Consider the following 15,831-nt stretch of genomic DNA (forward strand, 5'->3'; position numbering starts at 1 on the left):
TTAAATGTAGATTTGTAGATATATTTAAATGAAAAAAAAGGAACAAAATTTATTAAACTTAAACAACTATTCCAACCATTCAATAACAATGGTTACAATAAATGAACCTTTTTTTATGAATCATTTTGTAACTTCATTGATGCTATGTTAGATAGTTTATTTTTGCTTAAATAAACATGATTTTTTAAAGAATATCTCAAATTTTGTTTGACTTAATTATATTTTGAAAAATAAATATCTTCACATTTTAATGCATTTAAAATTTTATTTTCAAAAAATACAAATTCTCATGCATTTAAATTTTTGCTTACAAATTTTTCTTTTTTAATTCTTCTTAAGTCTTAGCTTCTTTCTTAAAAAAAACCAAAAAAAATTGTTTCAAAGTATTTAAAAGGATTGTTTATTTATTTATTTTTTAAAATTGTACATTGAATATTGGAGCACAAATTCAGATTTTTTTTTTCTTTTGGGTACTAAAATTAATTAAAAAAAAATCCTAATGCATCGGCACAATAATGGAAATGGAAAGCGCACAACGTCCCGTAATTACAGATCATCTCCTTTAAATACCCACTTTTTAGCTCAAACCCAAATCTCATATTTCTTTTCAAGAACAACTACTACTCCGTTCTCTCTTTGTTTCTCGGTGACCCCTTTCTCTCCGGATTCTCGTGGGGGTCGCCCAAAATCAGAAAAAAAAAGGAAAAAAAAACCCAAAAAAGAAAAAAAAACCAAAATTTTCATTCAATTCCTAAATTACTAATCAAATATAATCCAAAAAACCTAAAAAAGTGAAGAATTGTTTTCAATTTTTCAAATAATTTTCAACCATGTCGGAAATGGCTAACATGGATCCCGAAGGGATAGACGCAGTACGGATGACGTGGAATGTTTGGCCACGCACCAAAGTCGAAGCGAGTAAGTGTGTGATTCCGTTAGCCGCATCCATCGCTCCGATCCGTTCACACCCGGATATTCCGACCCTACCTTACGCTCCTCTACGATGCAAGACCTGTTCCGGCGCTCTCAACGCCTTTGCCCGCGTTGACTTCACCGCCAAGATCTGGATCTGCCCGTTCTGTTACCAGCGCAACCATTTTCCGCCTCACTATGCCATGATCTCCGAAACGAACCTCCCCGGCGAACTCTACCCGCAATTCACCACCGTGCAATACACACTCCAACCGAATCCCGATCCAAACAACCCTTCCAATGCTCCTCAATTGCCACCAGTGTTTGTGTTCGTGTTGGATACGTGCATGATCGAGGAAGAGCTTGGGTTTGTTAAATCGGCGATGAAGCAGGCTCTTGGATTGTTGCCAGAACACGCGCTTGTCGGGTTCGTTTCGTTTGGGACTCAGGCTCATGTCCATGAATTGGGGTTCTCGGATATGTCGAAGGTCTATGTTTTCAGGGGTAGTAAGGAGATTTCCAAGGAGCAGGTGTTGGAGCAGTTAGGCCTTGGTGCTGTTGGGCGGCGGCCAACCGCTGGGTATCCGAAAGGCCTGCAAAATGGGTACACAAATACGGGCATTAACCGCTTTCTGTTGCCTGCTTCTGATTGCGAATACACGCTCGATTCGGTGCGTTTTGATTTGTTTGTGGTGGGAATTCATTTTAAGATATATATATTTTTTAATTTAAGTGGTTGATTGATTTTAACGTAGCTGTTGGATGAGTTGCAAACGGATCAATGGCCTGTACAAGCAGGGCACAGGGCATGCAGGTGCACCGGAGTGGCCTTAAGTGTTGCAGCAGGATTGCTTGGGGCGTGCTTGCCTGGAACTGGTGCTAGGATTATTGCACTGGTTGGTGGTCCATGTACTGAAGGACCGGGCACGGTAATGCTATTAAATTCTTTGTTTAGCTTTCTGAAATTTTACTTATTCCATGGTTAAATGATTCAACAACAACTAAGTCTGATATCACATAATTCTGGGATTGGCTGTATGAAATGCCAAAAAAGAATAATGTTGGTGGTCCACGGTTAAATGATACAAACCAAATTTATATAGCTGATAGTAAGGCATTTACCATTTGTTTTCTATTGAATTATAAGGTAGTTTATATATGTTACAAATAAATAATGTCATGGTTGATATGGGTATGGTTTGTTGTAATTAGAATGACCTTTCTTTCGCTGCAATCCAAAAAGTTCTATTCGCAGGAATATATTGGTGCATTTTCCTTTTCTTTATGGTTATAACTATTTTTTTTTTTTTTAAATAATTAGAAGGTCCTGTCCCATGTTTCTCTGGGGATGCTATTTGATGAATGCGCAGGCTATCCAAACAAAAGCAAAAATGGCTTTATAGTCTGAGCGCAACAACTGGAGCCCATTGTAATATGAAACAGGGCCATGTTTGGAGGCCCGTTTTTGTTTGATTTGGCCAACTTTCATGTCACCTTTATAGTTTCATATAGCTCATCCCCTTAATGTTTACTGTTTCTTTGTGCAAGATGAGTGTCGTTCTTAAGTACCCTGTACTTTTAGGAATAATCTGTACTCAACAATGATTTAATTGAGAAAAGGGAGATTAAGTAAATAATCTTAATTTGAGAATTACTTCTTTTTTAATTTTTATTAACATATTTGGTTGTCATCGAGATGATACTGATTATATGATTTTTGCAGATTGTTTCAAAAGACTTGTCAGAACCTGTACGTTCCCATAAAGATCTTGATAAGGATGCTGCACCTTATTTTAAGAAAGCAGTTAAATTTTATGATAGTCTTGCAAAACAGCTGGTCAGCCAGGGTCATGTACTAGACCTTTTTGCATCTGCACTTGATCAGGTCTGTCTTGGCCACCTTTTAGGTTCTCTAATTATATTTAAACTCCTTTTTTGTTCATAAATCAGTCTCTATGCCAGATCTACGTTGATTGCTTCAATATGCTTAAGTTAGGAGTTATATCTCTAATGTGTCTGCTTCCTTCTTCTGTCCAAACTGTTAGAAGTTGTATCACTTCTTTTTAAAAAGGATGGCGACAAAATCTGTAGTTCTTTTTTGTTTATAAATCAGTCTTCATGCAAAACTAAGGCTTGCTTTTTGCATGCTTCTTTTTATTGGTAGCTTGTAATGTAAATGTTTAATGTTGTAAAAACTGTGGATGCTAATAGTTATTCTGTCTACCGTGGGTGCAAATCATTTATTTTAGGTGGATGCTAATAACTTCAGACATTAACAATATTCATAATGTAATGGGGTTTTGTGTGTTCTCAGGTTGGGGTTTCTGAAATGAAAGTTGCAGTAGAAAGAACAGGTGGCCTTGTTGTTCTAGCTGAAAGTTTTGGTCATTCTGTATTTAAAGACTCTTTCAAGCGTGTGTTCGAGGATGGAGAACAGTCTCTTGGCCTTTGTTTTAAGTTAGTTCTTGTTACCACACCAAAGCTTCTCATTCCTTTTCAACTTTTTAACTTACTTTTCTCTTCTCTAATCCATGGTTGTTGATAAATAACTATATAGTTGCATTCTTAAGTGGCCAATTTACATTTATGTTTGAGTTCTTGTTGTCCTTGTGTTATTTGTTTGAGTTCTAGATGTTCCAACTACCCACTTCACCTTTAACTTAGTTGTGATACCGTCCTGGACTAGGTGATGCTGCTGTTAGGAAAGTAAATTTTTGACCTAAAAGCTTGCTGACCTTGTTATTCTTCAGGAAGCGAAGCACAAATTTATCAAATTGCACAAAGTAGCATTTGTGAAAATGATTAAACACTGTTACACTCGTATTCTGTGTTGGCATTACTCTATTTTTTTTTTTGGCCAATTGGCATTACTCTATTGGCTTCATAGGTTTTTCTAAATTTTGCAAATGTAGTTGCTTGCATCATTGAAAGTAGTGTAAGTATTACCATGTGGCGGTGAGCGTGTTATCGTTCATTTCTGTTAAATTCCTGATTTTATTTATTGCTGATTGTGATAAATGAACTCTCTGCATCAAATGGGTGCCCATGATATTAATTTATTTGGTCCTGCTTTAGCTTAAGTTTTTGTATCTGTGTGTGTTATCTCTACTTATGAATCGTTATGGCATGGTTTGGAGCACCCAGGAATATCAACTATTTGAGCTATAGTATAAATTTGAAACTCATTATAAGCTCCTTGTTTTTTTCCTTCTAGTGGCATGCTTGAGATCAACTGTTCAAAAGACATCAAAATTCAGGGGGTCATTGGACCTTGCACATCTTTAGAGAAGGTTGGGCCATTTAACAATTTCATAACATTTCGCACTTTCTCTCGAAACAGACACAAAGTCTAAACAGTAGACTGAATTTACTTCTATTTATGGGGATTTGATCTGATTACTATGAGTGTTGCAGAAAGGACCTAATGTCGCTGACACCATCATTGGGGAGGGGAACACTACAGCATGGAAGATGTGTGGCCTTGACAAGAGTACGTGTTTGACGGTTTTATTTGATCTTACATCAACTGAGCGATCAAATGTTCCAGGAACCGCAAATCCACAGCTCTATTTGCAGTTTCTTACAAGGTCTGTTGCCTGAACTACTCAAAAGGGTTCTCTTTATTTTCCTTAGAATTAAATATGTTTGATTGTTTCTTTTTTACTTTGTTGGTTGAGTAATTTCATTTTGTTGGTTTAGTAATTTCATTGTCATGTTTATCTAATTGCAGTTATCAAGACCCTGAAGGTAAAACAATGCTTCGAGTTACGACTGTGACAAGACGATGGGTAGACAGTGCTGTTAGTGCAGAGGTTAGTTTAGATTCTCTCATTTTTGTACTTTTGGTTGTTAAAGCTGTCTAAATAACAGGTAAGTGTAAAATTTTCATTTCTGCCATTTCATCCCATTTTGTGTTTTGTTAGATATGTCCTGTTTGGTCATATTGAAAGGGGCTTTTTTTATGTGTGTGTGTGGGTGGGCGGGGGGTAGGGAATGTTGAATTTGGACATTGGTAGGTCAGCTGATGTGTATAAATATCACTGCCATTGTGTCTTGGTCTGGATACTGTAATAGTCATATATGATAATCATGTTTGTTGGAGAATTTGTTGGAAATAATTTATGCTAACTGTGAATAATATCTCCTTTCTAGGAATTAGTACAAAGTTTTGATCAAGAAACTGCGGCTGTTGTAATGGCAAGAATAGCTTCTCTGAAAATGGAGATAGAGGTAATTTAAAAAGTTTTCTATTCAATTGTCTACCATTTACCGTATTTCTTGTTTGAACATATCCACTGTCAACCTATAATATATTTAGTTGATACCTGCTGCTTAGTTCATTATGCTATTGTTAACGAATCATTTCCACTCTTATTCTGTTTTCATGTTATAGAATATGGATAAGAACTTTCTCTCTTAACCCTGTACCCTAGTGTTTAGCAGTTCTCTCTACTTGCTTTCCTCCTAGACATGACCTTCCCTTCTTACTATATTTTCTGTATATTTTTTGTTGGCTCTTTGCAATCATAATAAGATGTTTATATGTTGCTTCTAATCACTTGTTTATTAATTGCTTAACCCTTTCCTAATTACCTTTTTTTTCTTTAATTTAGGAGGGGTTTGATGCTACACGGTGGTTAGATCGGAATCTCATACGACTTTGTTCCAGATTTGGCGACTATCGGAAGGATGATCCATCATCATTTACATTAAACTCTTGTTTTTCTTTGTTTCCTCAGTTTATGTTTAATCTGCGGCGGTCACAATTTGTACAGGTAACTGTTTCTTTTTTCTAATTTCCTGCCTTTCTTATAATATCTAATTGACCTACGCTTATATTTGGGCTTTCTTTCTGTCCTTTTCTGTGGCAGGTTTTTAACAACAGTCCAGATGAGACTGCCTATTTTCGCATGTTATTAAACAGGGAAAACATTACGAATGCTGCTGTTATGATTCAACCATCATTAATATCATATTCATTCAACTCACTGCCCCAACCAGCATTATTGGACGTGGCTTCCATTTCAGCTGATCGTATTCTCTTGCTGGATTCATATTTCAGTATTGTTGTTTTCCATGGTATGACAATAGCGCAGTGGCGCAACATGGGTTATCAGCATCAGCCTGAACATCAGGTATTCTCATTTTGTTCGTACTACCTTAATCTAGAGCTTAATGTAAAGATTTATTTAGAAACATTACATTCATAATGTGCAAAAGTGACTTTCAATAAACATGCCCGATGTTGGGCATCCCGTTTCATTAAGATAATAACTTTGATCACTTTGGGATCAACTGAAGCTGTAGTAGTACTGATTTTGGGGCATCCTGTTTCATTAAGATAATAACTTTGATCACTTTGGGATCAACTGAAGCTGTAGTAGTACTGATTTTGAGGTCTCTTTAAGCCTGAAAGAATGCTTTATTATTCTTATTTTGATTTTACTGATTCTTGTGAGAATTTTATCCTAAACTACTGACAGAAGTAAACCCTTGGTACCACCACCGTGCAGCTCTCAAAATGAAATATGATCTGCTACCTCTCTGACTATGTAATTTAGAAGATTTTGATTTTTTTATTCTAAAATAAAGTATGCTTTCTAGGAGGAGTCTGGTGCATAGTTGTGCTTGTTGAAATGACTCCTGGCATCACATATTGAACCAGTTTATATGATTAATGAAGTGTTTTATGCATACTTTATAATGCCTCATTTTTTAGCTAAAGAATTGCTCATTTTATGTTTGTTTTTAGTTTTGTACTCTAAACTATAGGAGGGGATGCCAGTAAGATAGTGCTATTTCACTGGGCAGTGTGCTTTATATAGCCTGGTTTAATCTGTCTCCTTATTCTTCTAAAAGCCTTAGATTGACTTAAAAACTTCCATGATCATTTTTGTATTTGCTACTGACTTTCTACAACCTCATTTGGTAGCTTATAACCTATTATCTGGCTTTGAACTATTAATTTCTCCTACGAGATGTGCTTCTTCTACTTTTCCCACTTCTGTTATTTGGAAGAGTTAAAAGTTGTCTTGTAGAAGAACATGGGGGCCTTTTTCCTGGGATACGGTAATGGCATGTTTCTTTTGCAATCTCCTTTATATGTTGAGCTTCAAATTGCAATATTATATTAGATTGTTGGGAATTTGCTGGTTCTTCAATGAAGTTATAACACCACTTAAGTTCCAGTGTTTACTACCCAATTTCTATGTTTACGGTCTATTATTTTGTTGTCTAAAACTTGTTTGTTTTAACAGGCGTTTGCACAGCTTTTGCAAGCACCCCAGGCTGATTCCCAAATGATTATTCGGGAACGCTTCCCTGTCCCTAGATTGGTTGTATGTGATCAACATGGATCCCAGGTCGGTATATTTCATCAGCACTTTCTTTTTTATATTTTTTGGAAATATAAAAATGTGTCCTAGATTTACCCTTGTGAATTTTATCATTTTTAGGTATTGTATGTGCTATACGGAGTTTTGCTTCATACTGAATTATTCATGAAATTTCCAACACTATCTTTCAGAAAATTGAGTACACTTATTAAATGTGCTCAAATTGAGTACACTTTTAAGGACACCTTTTTTTTTTTTTTAATAATTGTTAAACCTAGGGTGCAAACTGGTTTGCCTTTGCTTTGAACTCTTTGTGACAAATTCTCAGAAGATAAATATTAGTTAAGGTAGCAATCACAAATTTTTTATTGTTTCATCAATTTAGCTTGATTAATCAGCATTTCTGGTTCATAGTACCTTCCAGGGGTTTAGCTTTGATAAATTTTTTCCCCGCTATGATATGATCACTATATTCTTCTGTTCATCTAGTTTTATTTTCATCTCTACCTTTCCACTTTAGTTTGATGTTGCATTTGGGTATCAGCAAATGTTTATCTTAATATTTCCTTATTCCATTATTCAAATATTTATTGTGAACTTGAACAGGTTAGCAGTAGATTAGGGAACTTACTAACTGTTTTAGTTCTTTTTTTTTGGCCTATGGATTGTGTTCATAAGTTTGGAATATCATCATGTGAATTTATTCCTAAATGTTATCAAATAATGATTTTTAAAATCAAGGCTGTCTTGAGCTATCCTTGTCCCTTAGTATGAGTTTCACCTTTTTTACATAAACTTAAGAGGCACTTGGGGAAAATCATTTACGATTTAGCAGTATTATGTGGTTGCATGTTTTTCCTATGCACTGTTTTCTAGGAATATCGGTGTTCCATGTTGTGAAGCCCTCATTCACGATGTAATGGTTGTGGTCAGCCCTTAAGTTTAATGGGTTTGGCTGAATTGAACCTTGCCGAATTCCTCGAATGCATGAAAAAAAAAAAAAAGAGTTGTCATCGTTGTGGCTTTGCCTCTTTGGATCCATGAATGACCTTCTGACTTGGTCTGCTGAGCCAAAGTTTCTAATATTCGCAGTTGAATGCCCTCCTTCCGCATCCCCTTTTTTTTATACTTCCCATAGCCAATTCAGTATTTTACCTTAGAGGCTGAACTTGGTATTCGGTACCCTTAAATTGGTTTTTTTACCATTACCAAGGGGCTTATTTTGTTATCCTTGTGCAGGCAAGATTTTTATTGGCAAAGTTGAACCCATCAGCAACATACAATAATTCCACCGATATAGCTGCTGGATCAGATGTAATCTTCACGGATGATGTAAGCTTACAAGTCTTCTTTGAGCATCTTCAGAGGTTGGCTGTGCAATCTTGATTGTAGAAAATGGTTGAAAGACATGGATTTTTAGGTATGGGAAATTCCCTCGGTGTGAGTTCTATATCCTGTCTTATGTCCTCTCTGTTCCATTCGGTTCTTTTCCTTTCTCTCCATCAATTTTACAAATGAGAGGTCGGGTATCCCCACAATATTTGAAAAGTAAGGATAGCACATATCATTTTCATTATTTTCGGGGGTGTCGGCGAGGGAGGGAGGGAGGGAGGGAGGTATTGGCTTTCCTTGAACAAAGAAGAGATGCAATGCAACAAAGAGGTTAGTTGAGTTTTTAGATTTACAGGGGGAAAGGAAGGTAGGATAAGAATGTATGTTTGAGGATCCCTGTTTCAGTAGCGGGGACAATTAGAGGAATATATTTTGATAGAATTTAAAAATTTTTTTTTTTTATCATCTTGTATTGAATCAGGTCACAGTGAATGTGTTTGTGTACTGAGTTTCAGTTCATGTATACTCGTTGGGGGGGTCAAGACTCCTATAGGTTGAGAAGTTAAATGAACATGGGTCATTTTGTTTTGTTCAAAATTCAAAGTATTCTAGTAATTTATTTGACTTGGTTTTATTTATTTATTTACTCGTGTGAGTTTGACATCCTCCGTTCCAAACTTCATTCTTCCCTTTTTCTTTCCTGGCTTGGTAAGCCAGAAGCTGATGGAATCAGGAATTTTGTTTGATCATGGTGCTTCTATTTTTATTTATTTTATTTTCCTTTAGTTCTTTTGCAAATTTTATGCAAGTTTTTATAGTTTATCATCATTTTATACCTGCTAATGGAAATGAACCTGCTTAAATAATGGCTTTCTTAACAGATTTGGTAATTTTAGATAGATCATGTTTCATATATTTTAAAAAAGATGATTTAAAATTTTAATAAAAACATTTTACAAAATTAATAAGAATTTAATAAAAATAAAAGATATGATTTAAAATTTTATTAAAAATTTTTAATAAAAATTCTATATGAATTAAAAAAAACTATTTTTGGTGATATTATAATTTTTGTGTAAAATAAATGTTTGATAATGAATTAAAGTACGAAATTGTGATTGTTAATGTAATATTTTTATGTTTTATCTTATATATTTGAATTGAAAGAATGTATAAAATTTGATAGACTGAAAAGAGAAGAAACAATGTTAGAAGGAGGGGCGAACAAAAAATGAACAAGTAATAGGAAAGATAAGAAAAAAATAATTTGGAATATGAAAAACGAAGAAAAAGCCCCACTGCCGCTAAAATTCAAAACCATCTGCTTTCTCTACGAAAATGTTATTCGAAGATTCGCAAGAACCGGACGTCTCCTCTCTCGATCAAGAACAAGCTGTTATCCAATGCTCGCAGGGCCACCGGGCCACCCTCTCCCTCCCGACGCCACAGGGCCGCTCGATCTGACTCTTACGGGGTTACCATGTCAGTTTTCTTCTTTATGAGTACTAATGGTTTCAGGAAATTAATGGGTCTTTTACTTTTTTGTAGTTGATATACTGCTTAATTCCTGCAGTTAGAAAGTATGGTTCGAATCATGAAGGTTTACTTTTGGTGGTCATTCTTCCTTGATTTTGCATCATCTTCCAACCAAGCATTCATTGAGGCTTCCAAAAGCATAATTTTTAATGCTTCCTTGATCTCTACCATCAACAGTACAGTCCAGGTTGTCTCTTCAAAGAGGACCTGCTCTAATAGAGTATGATGAGGTAACAAGCTCTGGGGAAAGTCTGATCTTTTGGCTTTCGTTACACTACTTTTCTTTAAGATGGTAAGCACCTTCTTATAATGCTCCTGTATAAATCCATGATGTGAGAACTAACTTGTCTGTTAAAAGTTGTCAGCTTGGATGCTGTTCTACCAGAGGTTGTGGACTGTCAAAGTTTCCTCATATCACCAAATATGATACCACCAGTTTCTACAATCAACATTCACTGTCATGATTTGTGCAGGATGATACATTTCGGGTCTCCAATGGTCAAGCTTGTGGCTTCAACTTGCCTTCTGGAGTTTCTTTCAGGAATATCATAACAGAAAAAAAAGAAACATGAGGAGTTACAATTCTTCATGGGTTACCTAATGTCCATAATGACTGTATTAGAAGGTTGGGTGTTTAACTATGATATTATGGTGGCAATGAACTGTTGCCTCTGCTTATCTGTAATTTTAGGGTGAGAAGAGCTGGACATGCAGGAATCAGGAGTTGCGAAAAGTAACCTGTACAGACTAATTGTGGAGGAAATGGCTGTGTATGGCAGTTTGTAGACACTCCGATTTGTCCAAAGTGTTTATTTTTATTAATTAAAAAATTAAAAATTAAAACAATTAAAAAAATGAAAAATTAAAACAATTAAAAAAAATGAAAAATTAAGTGATTGGATTTGCTTAGGGTTTTTTTTTTTTTTTTTTGGGTTATTAAGGTTGTGATAAATTTAGAATTAGAGATTGAGTTTAAAGGGAATTGAAATCCCAATTGGTTTAAGGTTCTGGAATTTGAATCTTATAAATAAAGCCTTGGATACAAAAAAAAAAAAACACAGAAACAAAAATAAAAAAATCACAAGTAGAAAGCAATCAAAAAGGTTTTTCAAAGATTTTTGGGTTTAGGGGAAAAAAAGAATTTTGCTAAAAAAATCTAAAAAATTTTCAGATTCCGACGAAAATTTTCAATTTACAATGAATTTTTTTATGCCAGTTGAATTTTTTGACCACTTTTTCGACATTAGTTGAGTTTTTCGACAAGAATTTTTAAAATCCGGTGAAGATTCCGACGAAGTTTGAATTTTTCGATGACCGTCTGATGGTATTTTCCAGAATCCGATTGATATTCAACCGGAGATTCAACCGGGTTAAAAAGAAATGAGAGGAAAGAAAGGGGGAAAGAGGGGTAGGTGAAATTTGAGGAAAAAGGTTGTGAGCTGCCTTTTATATAATGTGTCGTTTTCGCCTTAAGAAAATTTTAGGATCCATGTGTTTTTATTCGGGTAATCTGACCCGAGTATAACCCGTTTCGTCAACCCCCATCCCAACCTAGCCGAACCGAGCTCCTGAGTCGAGCTCCGAGCCGTTTTCTGTGTCTGAAGCCGTGTCGCGTTGAATTCCCAACCGAGCCGTTTCGTCTTTTTTTTTGGTATTTTTTTAATTTATTTTTATGTTTGTTTTTTTTCCTTTAGTATTTTTGCATAATTTAATTTAATAAAAATAAAAAAAATATATAAAATAAATTTTGAGAATAAATATTAATTATCCAATGATAGAATTTACAGAAATTTTAAATGATAAATTTTTATAAATTTTTTTCTAAATTTGTCCCAAATTGTAGAATAATTTAGATAAAGTTCAATAACAATAATTAATATTTATTTTCAAACAAAAAAAATATAAAATAATAAAAAATAAAATTTTGGTTGAAAATATTTGATAATTATTTAAGGATGAGATTTTTAGAAATTTTAAATGGTAAATTTTTAAGAAATCTCTAGGTGAGAAATTTTCTTTAAATTTATCCAAAATGGTAAAATAATTTAAACAAAAATTTAAGAAAAATAATTGTCATATTATTTTCTTTTCGAAAAAAATAAATAAAATTTTTTTTAAATAGGTCCAAATGGTGGATAATGCAAAAATTTTTTAAAAAATTTCTAATTTGACCCAAATGATGGAATAATTAAATATATTTTTGACAGAAAAAAGAATAAGAACTAAACATTTTTCCGACAATGAAACCACTTCAAGAAAACAAATAGGATTTTTAAATACTCTTGAGGTGAGAGAATATTTTTGAGAATTCTACAAGATTGATAGAAGAATCTTAAGAATTATTTTCAATATTTCAATATAAAAATTTGAAACCATTAGAATCAAAATCCTAGGATGAATTTAAAATAATATGGTAACATCCTTTAGATGAGCATATAGGGATACTATAACATTTCTCATGTGTAATCGAATTCTCGAATCTTATTTTGGTTAGTAAGGATGGACATGTGGGGATGCTATAACATTTCCCACATGCAATTGAATTCTCGAATTTTGTTGAATTCTCGAATTTTGTTTTGGTTAGTAGATCAAACCTATTTTTTTAGGGACTCATAATTACGCTTAGGAGCTTCTTAAGATGATAAATTTTTTAGGTGACCAATTACCTAGTTAAAAAAAAATTAATGAGGACTATTTTATTAAATCTAATTATAAATTTACGTATCTATATATAATGATACAGTTCCATGCTTAGCATCAAAATCATTCATTAGTCATAACAACCAGCTGTTCATCTAACTCGTGCATCGATAAAACTTCAGAAAATACCCGGGTGGGTGAGAACCATGTTTGATGACCTTTCCGTATCTGGTATAATTGAAAATCTTAAAAGTGATGGATGTCAACCCTGAGATGGTGCTTTTATTTCGATCTCTCCTCAACTCTGGATTGTTGAAGGCAGAGCATAGAGCCAGTCTTAATCATGTGCTCCAGGTAACATTAATTATTTTGCACTTTCTGTTCTCTTTTCTTTTGCTTATCACAATAGTTGGGTTCACTCCATGCTAGAATGAAAATGAAACAAAAGTATGTTTGTTGATAAATATAAACAACAATAATCATTATTGTCCAATACATGGTTTCAAGTATATTTCTCTTGCTGGTCGAGAGTCGATGACCATATACTATAATCATGTTCTTTTTCATGTTGTAGGCATGCAGAAAACGCAAGTACACAACAGTAAAGAACGTATCACAGACAAGCATGTTCAGAAGATTGTCTCCCGGTCTGATGATCTGGGTGAAGTTTGTGAGTCTCATTCACTTGATCATGTCGCAGTCATCTTCAGACACCAATTCTGGGAACAAAAGATTGTTTTAAGAAATAGAAATGTTTTTCCACACTTCAACATTGGAAGGTAATAGCTGAACCTTAACATGGTTGACAATCTTCATTTAATTTTTTGTTTTTTTTATCTGGACCTCTTTCTTAGGTACTAATAGCTAACATATCTAAGTGCGTCGCCTGAAGAATAAGCACAGCTATAGCAGAAAAGTTAAGGAGAAATACCAAAAAGAAACATCCTTGCTGAATTTCATCAAACATAAGACCTAATAATCACCTGTGAACTCACCATCAGAACACTACCAGTTCCAGGATATCCAGATTTGGCATCTGGTTGCTCCTTGTGAAAACAGAAAGTAAAATTGTGCAGAACTGTTTTCTCATAATCTAGTGGTTTGTATCTACGAATGTACGTCAGGAATTTACTAAATGTTGCTCATCTGTTCAATGCCATTATAATGCCAGTGCCTACTGTTCCAACATTTTGACCAGCTGTGCTTCTACCACAACTGCTTAGTAAATCTAGTAATGGAATTTAAGCTCCACTGTTTAGATTTGCATGTGCTGTTTATAGGCAGAAAAACAAAAAGAACTTTACTTGAATTTATGGTTTACTATCTATGTGCATTGGGTGCATGAAAGATGAACAATTGCCAGAGGATGTCAATTGCGTAACATGAAACTGGAACAAGAATTACTAACTGCATGGCTAAAGCAAGATGTAATTTATTAGAAAATTTTAAGACAAGCAATGAAAGAAAACACTGAAGCACATAGTAAAAGAAATAAAAGCATACCTAAAATACCAATAATGACAATGAAGATCAATTCTACTTATGCAAACTATTTTCTCTACATAAAGTGATAGATGTGATCAAGGGGACTGAATCAGATTTGTTCATTGTGAACACAGCAAGGTTTACTTTTACTTAAGATAGGAAAAATAGTGAGCATTGTAGAAACAAATAGATTCTGTCCCAGGAAGGATTCACCTTAGGTTTGGTGATTCATTGATGTCACTAATCATTGTCCACAATTCTTGCTAGTAATGAAAGGGTTTATCGGTTTTCGTTGTAGAAAGTGTGATGCTTCTGCAGCGAGGTATAACAACTATCGCCTTTCAGGTTAGCTTATCCAGACTTCGTTGGACAGTTTTGCACTATGCTACTTTGCTTTGTGTTTAATTACTAAATCAGTAAGGACGTGACGTGTCCATCTTTTCTCTTCCCTGGCTGTAAGTTCTAGGGCACCTCTTCGCAATTTCTAAGAAAATGCCCCTTTCCAAATGCAGTAAGAACCACAGGATCAGCGTTCATCTCTATGGCTCTGTAAAGAAGCCCCATCCTTCTCCAAGTCTCTAAAACTTCAGCCCCATCAAATCCAATCTTGATAGCATCAAATAAAATCCCAATAGTGACTATGTCAGGTCTTCCTCGATGGCTTGGTACTTGAGAAAGTAAAATTCTGAAATGCTTGAAAATTTTCATCTTCATATAGCTAGCAAGATAATATTTGCGATTGTTCCATTCCATGAAGCTTTTGCTTCACCCATCTCCTGAATAACAGAATTCATCCATTTTCAGCTCGAAAGACAAGCATGTGAAAGGAGGCGCAAACACCAAACAAGATCATTTCTACCAGTTCTTGAAGAAAGATCAATACCCAGATCATCTAATCTTGAAAACATGTAGTTCCTGAGCTAAACACTGGCTTATTTCCTAACTGTATCCTCCTTTAAAGTAGTCAAGTTCACAACCTTTCTATAGACCTCCATCTTATTGAGAATCCCAAAGTTTGCATAATCCTCAAGCATTGCAACTAAAGAAGAAGACTCCAAATTCATCTGTTTCGAGAGCACGTTTCGATAAACTCGTTCCATTTTTTGGAGCTATCCCCCACGCTACGAAAACGCACGGTAAGCTAGTTATAGGTAAAATGGTCAGGTGGGCACCAATCCAATTCCATTGTCTTCAAGCATGTACCTATTTCATCATAAATATTTATGGTTTCCATATGCTTTAATTAGCCCATCATGTGTCTGTTTCCGGTGCCAAACCAATTTCTTTCATCTCACTGAGAAAAACCAAAGCTTCATCAAACTTTGCATTCCCAGCATAAGAATGGATTATTGAATTGAAAATCTCTAAAGAAGGTTGAAGACCATAATCCTCCATTTCTCTTAATGCCTCGACTGCTTCATCCATCATTCCCCTCTTCAGCTAACAAAACTATAATCTTTTCATAGTTCAAACAAAGATTTAAATAGTGGTCGCAATCACGTTTTCGATCGTATTACATTTATCGCGTTTTCGACTATAACGGAGATCGTTGGTGTCATTGCGATCATCACGGTCGTGAATTTTTTTTTTT

The 15,831-nt window shown here is 34.6% G+C and overlaps 1 protein-coding gene, 1 long non-coding RNA gene and 1 pseudogene across 2 annotated transcripts; 2 read left to right on the plus strand and 1 right to left on the minus strand.

The window, feature by feature from the left end:
• The first annotated feature begins 599 nt into the window (after nt 1–599).
• Nucleotides 600–9,221, plus strand: LOC111307818 (protein transport protein SEC23 E-like). Its single transcript, XM_022906083.2, has 12 exons — nt 600–1,583; nt 1,668–1,841; nt 2,636–2,797; nt 3,227–3,369; nt 4,127–4,202; nt 4,327–4,499; nt 4,643–4,724; nt 5,065–5,142; nt 5,526–5,687; nt 5,784–6,047; nt 7,170–7,274; nt 8,487–9,221. The coding sequence occupies exons 1-12, from the start codon at nt 831–833 to the stop codon at nt 8,631–8,633; spliced, it is 2,319 nt and encodes a 772-aa protein (XP_022761818.2). The 5' UTR covers nt 600–830; the 3' UTR covers nt 8,634–9,221.
• Nucleotides 9,222–10,127: 906 nt separating this feature from the next.
• LOC111307045 (uncharacterized) lies at nt 10,128–10,920 on the plus strand. Its single transcript, XR_016332198.1, has 2 exons — nt 10,128–10,407; nt 10,474–10,920. It is a non-coding gene; the product is annotated as an uncharacterized LOC111307045 (long non-coding RNA).
• Nucleotides 10,921–14,594: 3,674 nt separating this feature from the next.
• LOC111307046 (pentatricopeptide repeat-containing protein At4g14190, chloroplastic-like) lies at nt 14,595–15,799 on the minus strand (annotated as a pseudogene).
• Nucleotides 15,800–15,831: the final 32 nt, after the last annotated feature.

This window comes from Durio zibethinus, chromosome 22 (assembly GCF_047325235.1).
Source record: "Durio zibethinus cultivar Kanyao isolate XHJ-2024 chromosome 22, ASM4732523v1, whole genome shotgun sequence".
In the NCBI taxonomy this organism is placed as follows: Eukaryota; Viridiplantae; Streptophyta; class Magnoliopsida; order Malvales; family Malvaceae; genus Durio; species Durio zibethinus.

What these genes read in the sequence shown, in the direction of transcription:
- LOC111307818 (XM_022906083.2), top strand. Translation starts at nt 831, where the DNA reads ATGTCGGAAATGGCTAACATGGATCCCGAAGGGATAGACGCAGTACGG. An exon ending in GCGAATACACGCTCGATTCG is followed by an intron (nt 1,584 to 1,667) that starts GTGCGTTTTGAT and finishes ATTTTAACGTAG; the next exon opens with CTGTTGGATGAGTTGCAAAC. An exon ending in GTACTGAAGGACCGGGCACG is followed by an intron (nt 1,842 to 2,635) that starts GTAATGCTATTA and finishes TGATTTTTGCAG; the next exon opens with ATTGTTTCAAAAGACTTGTC.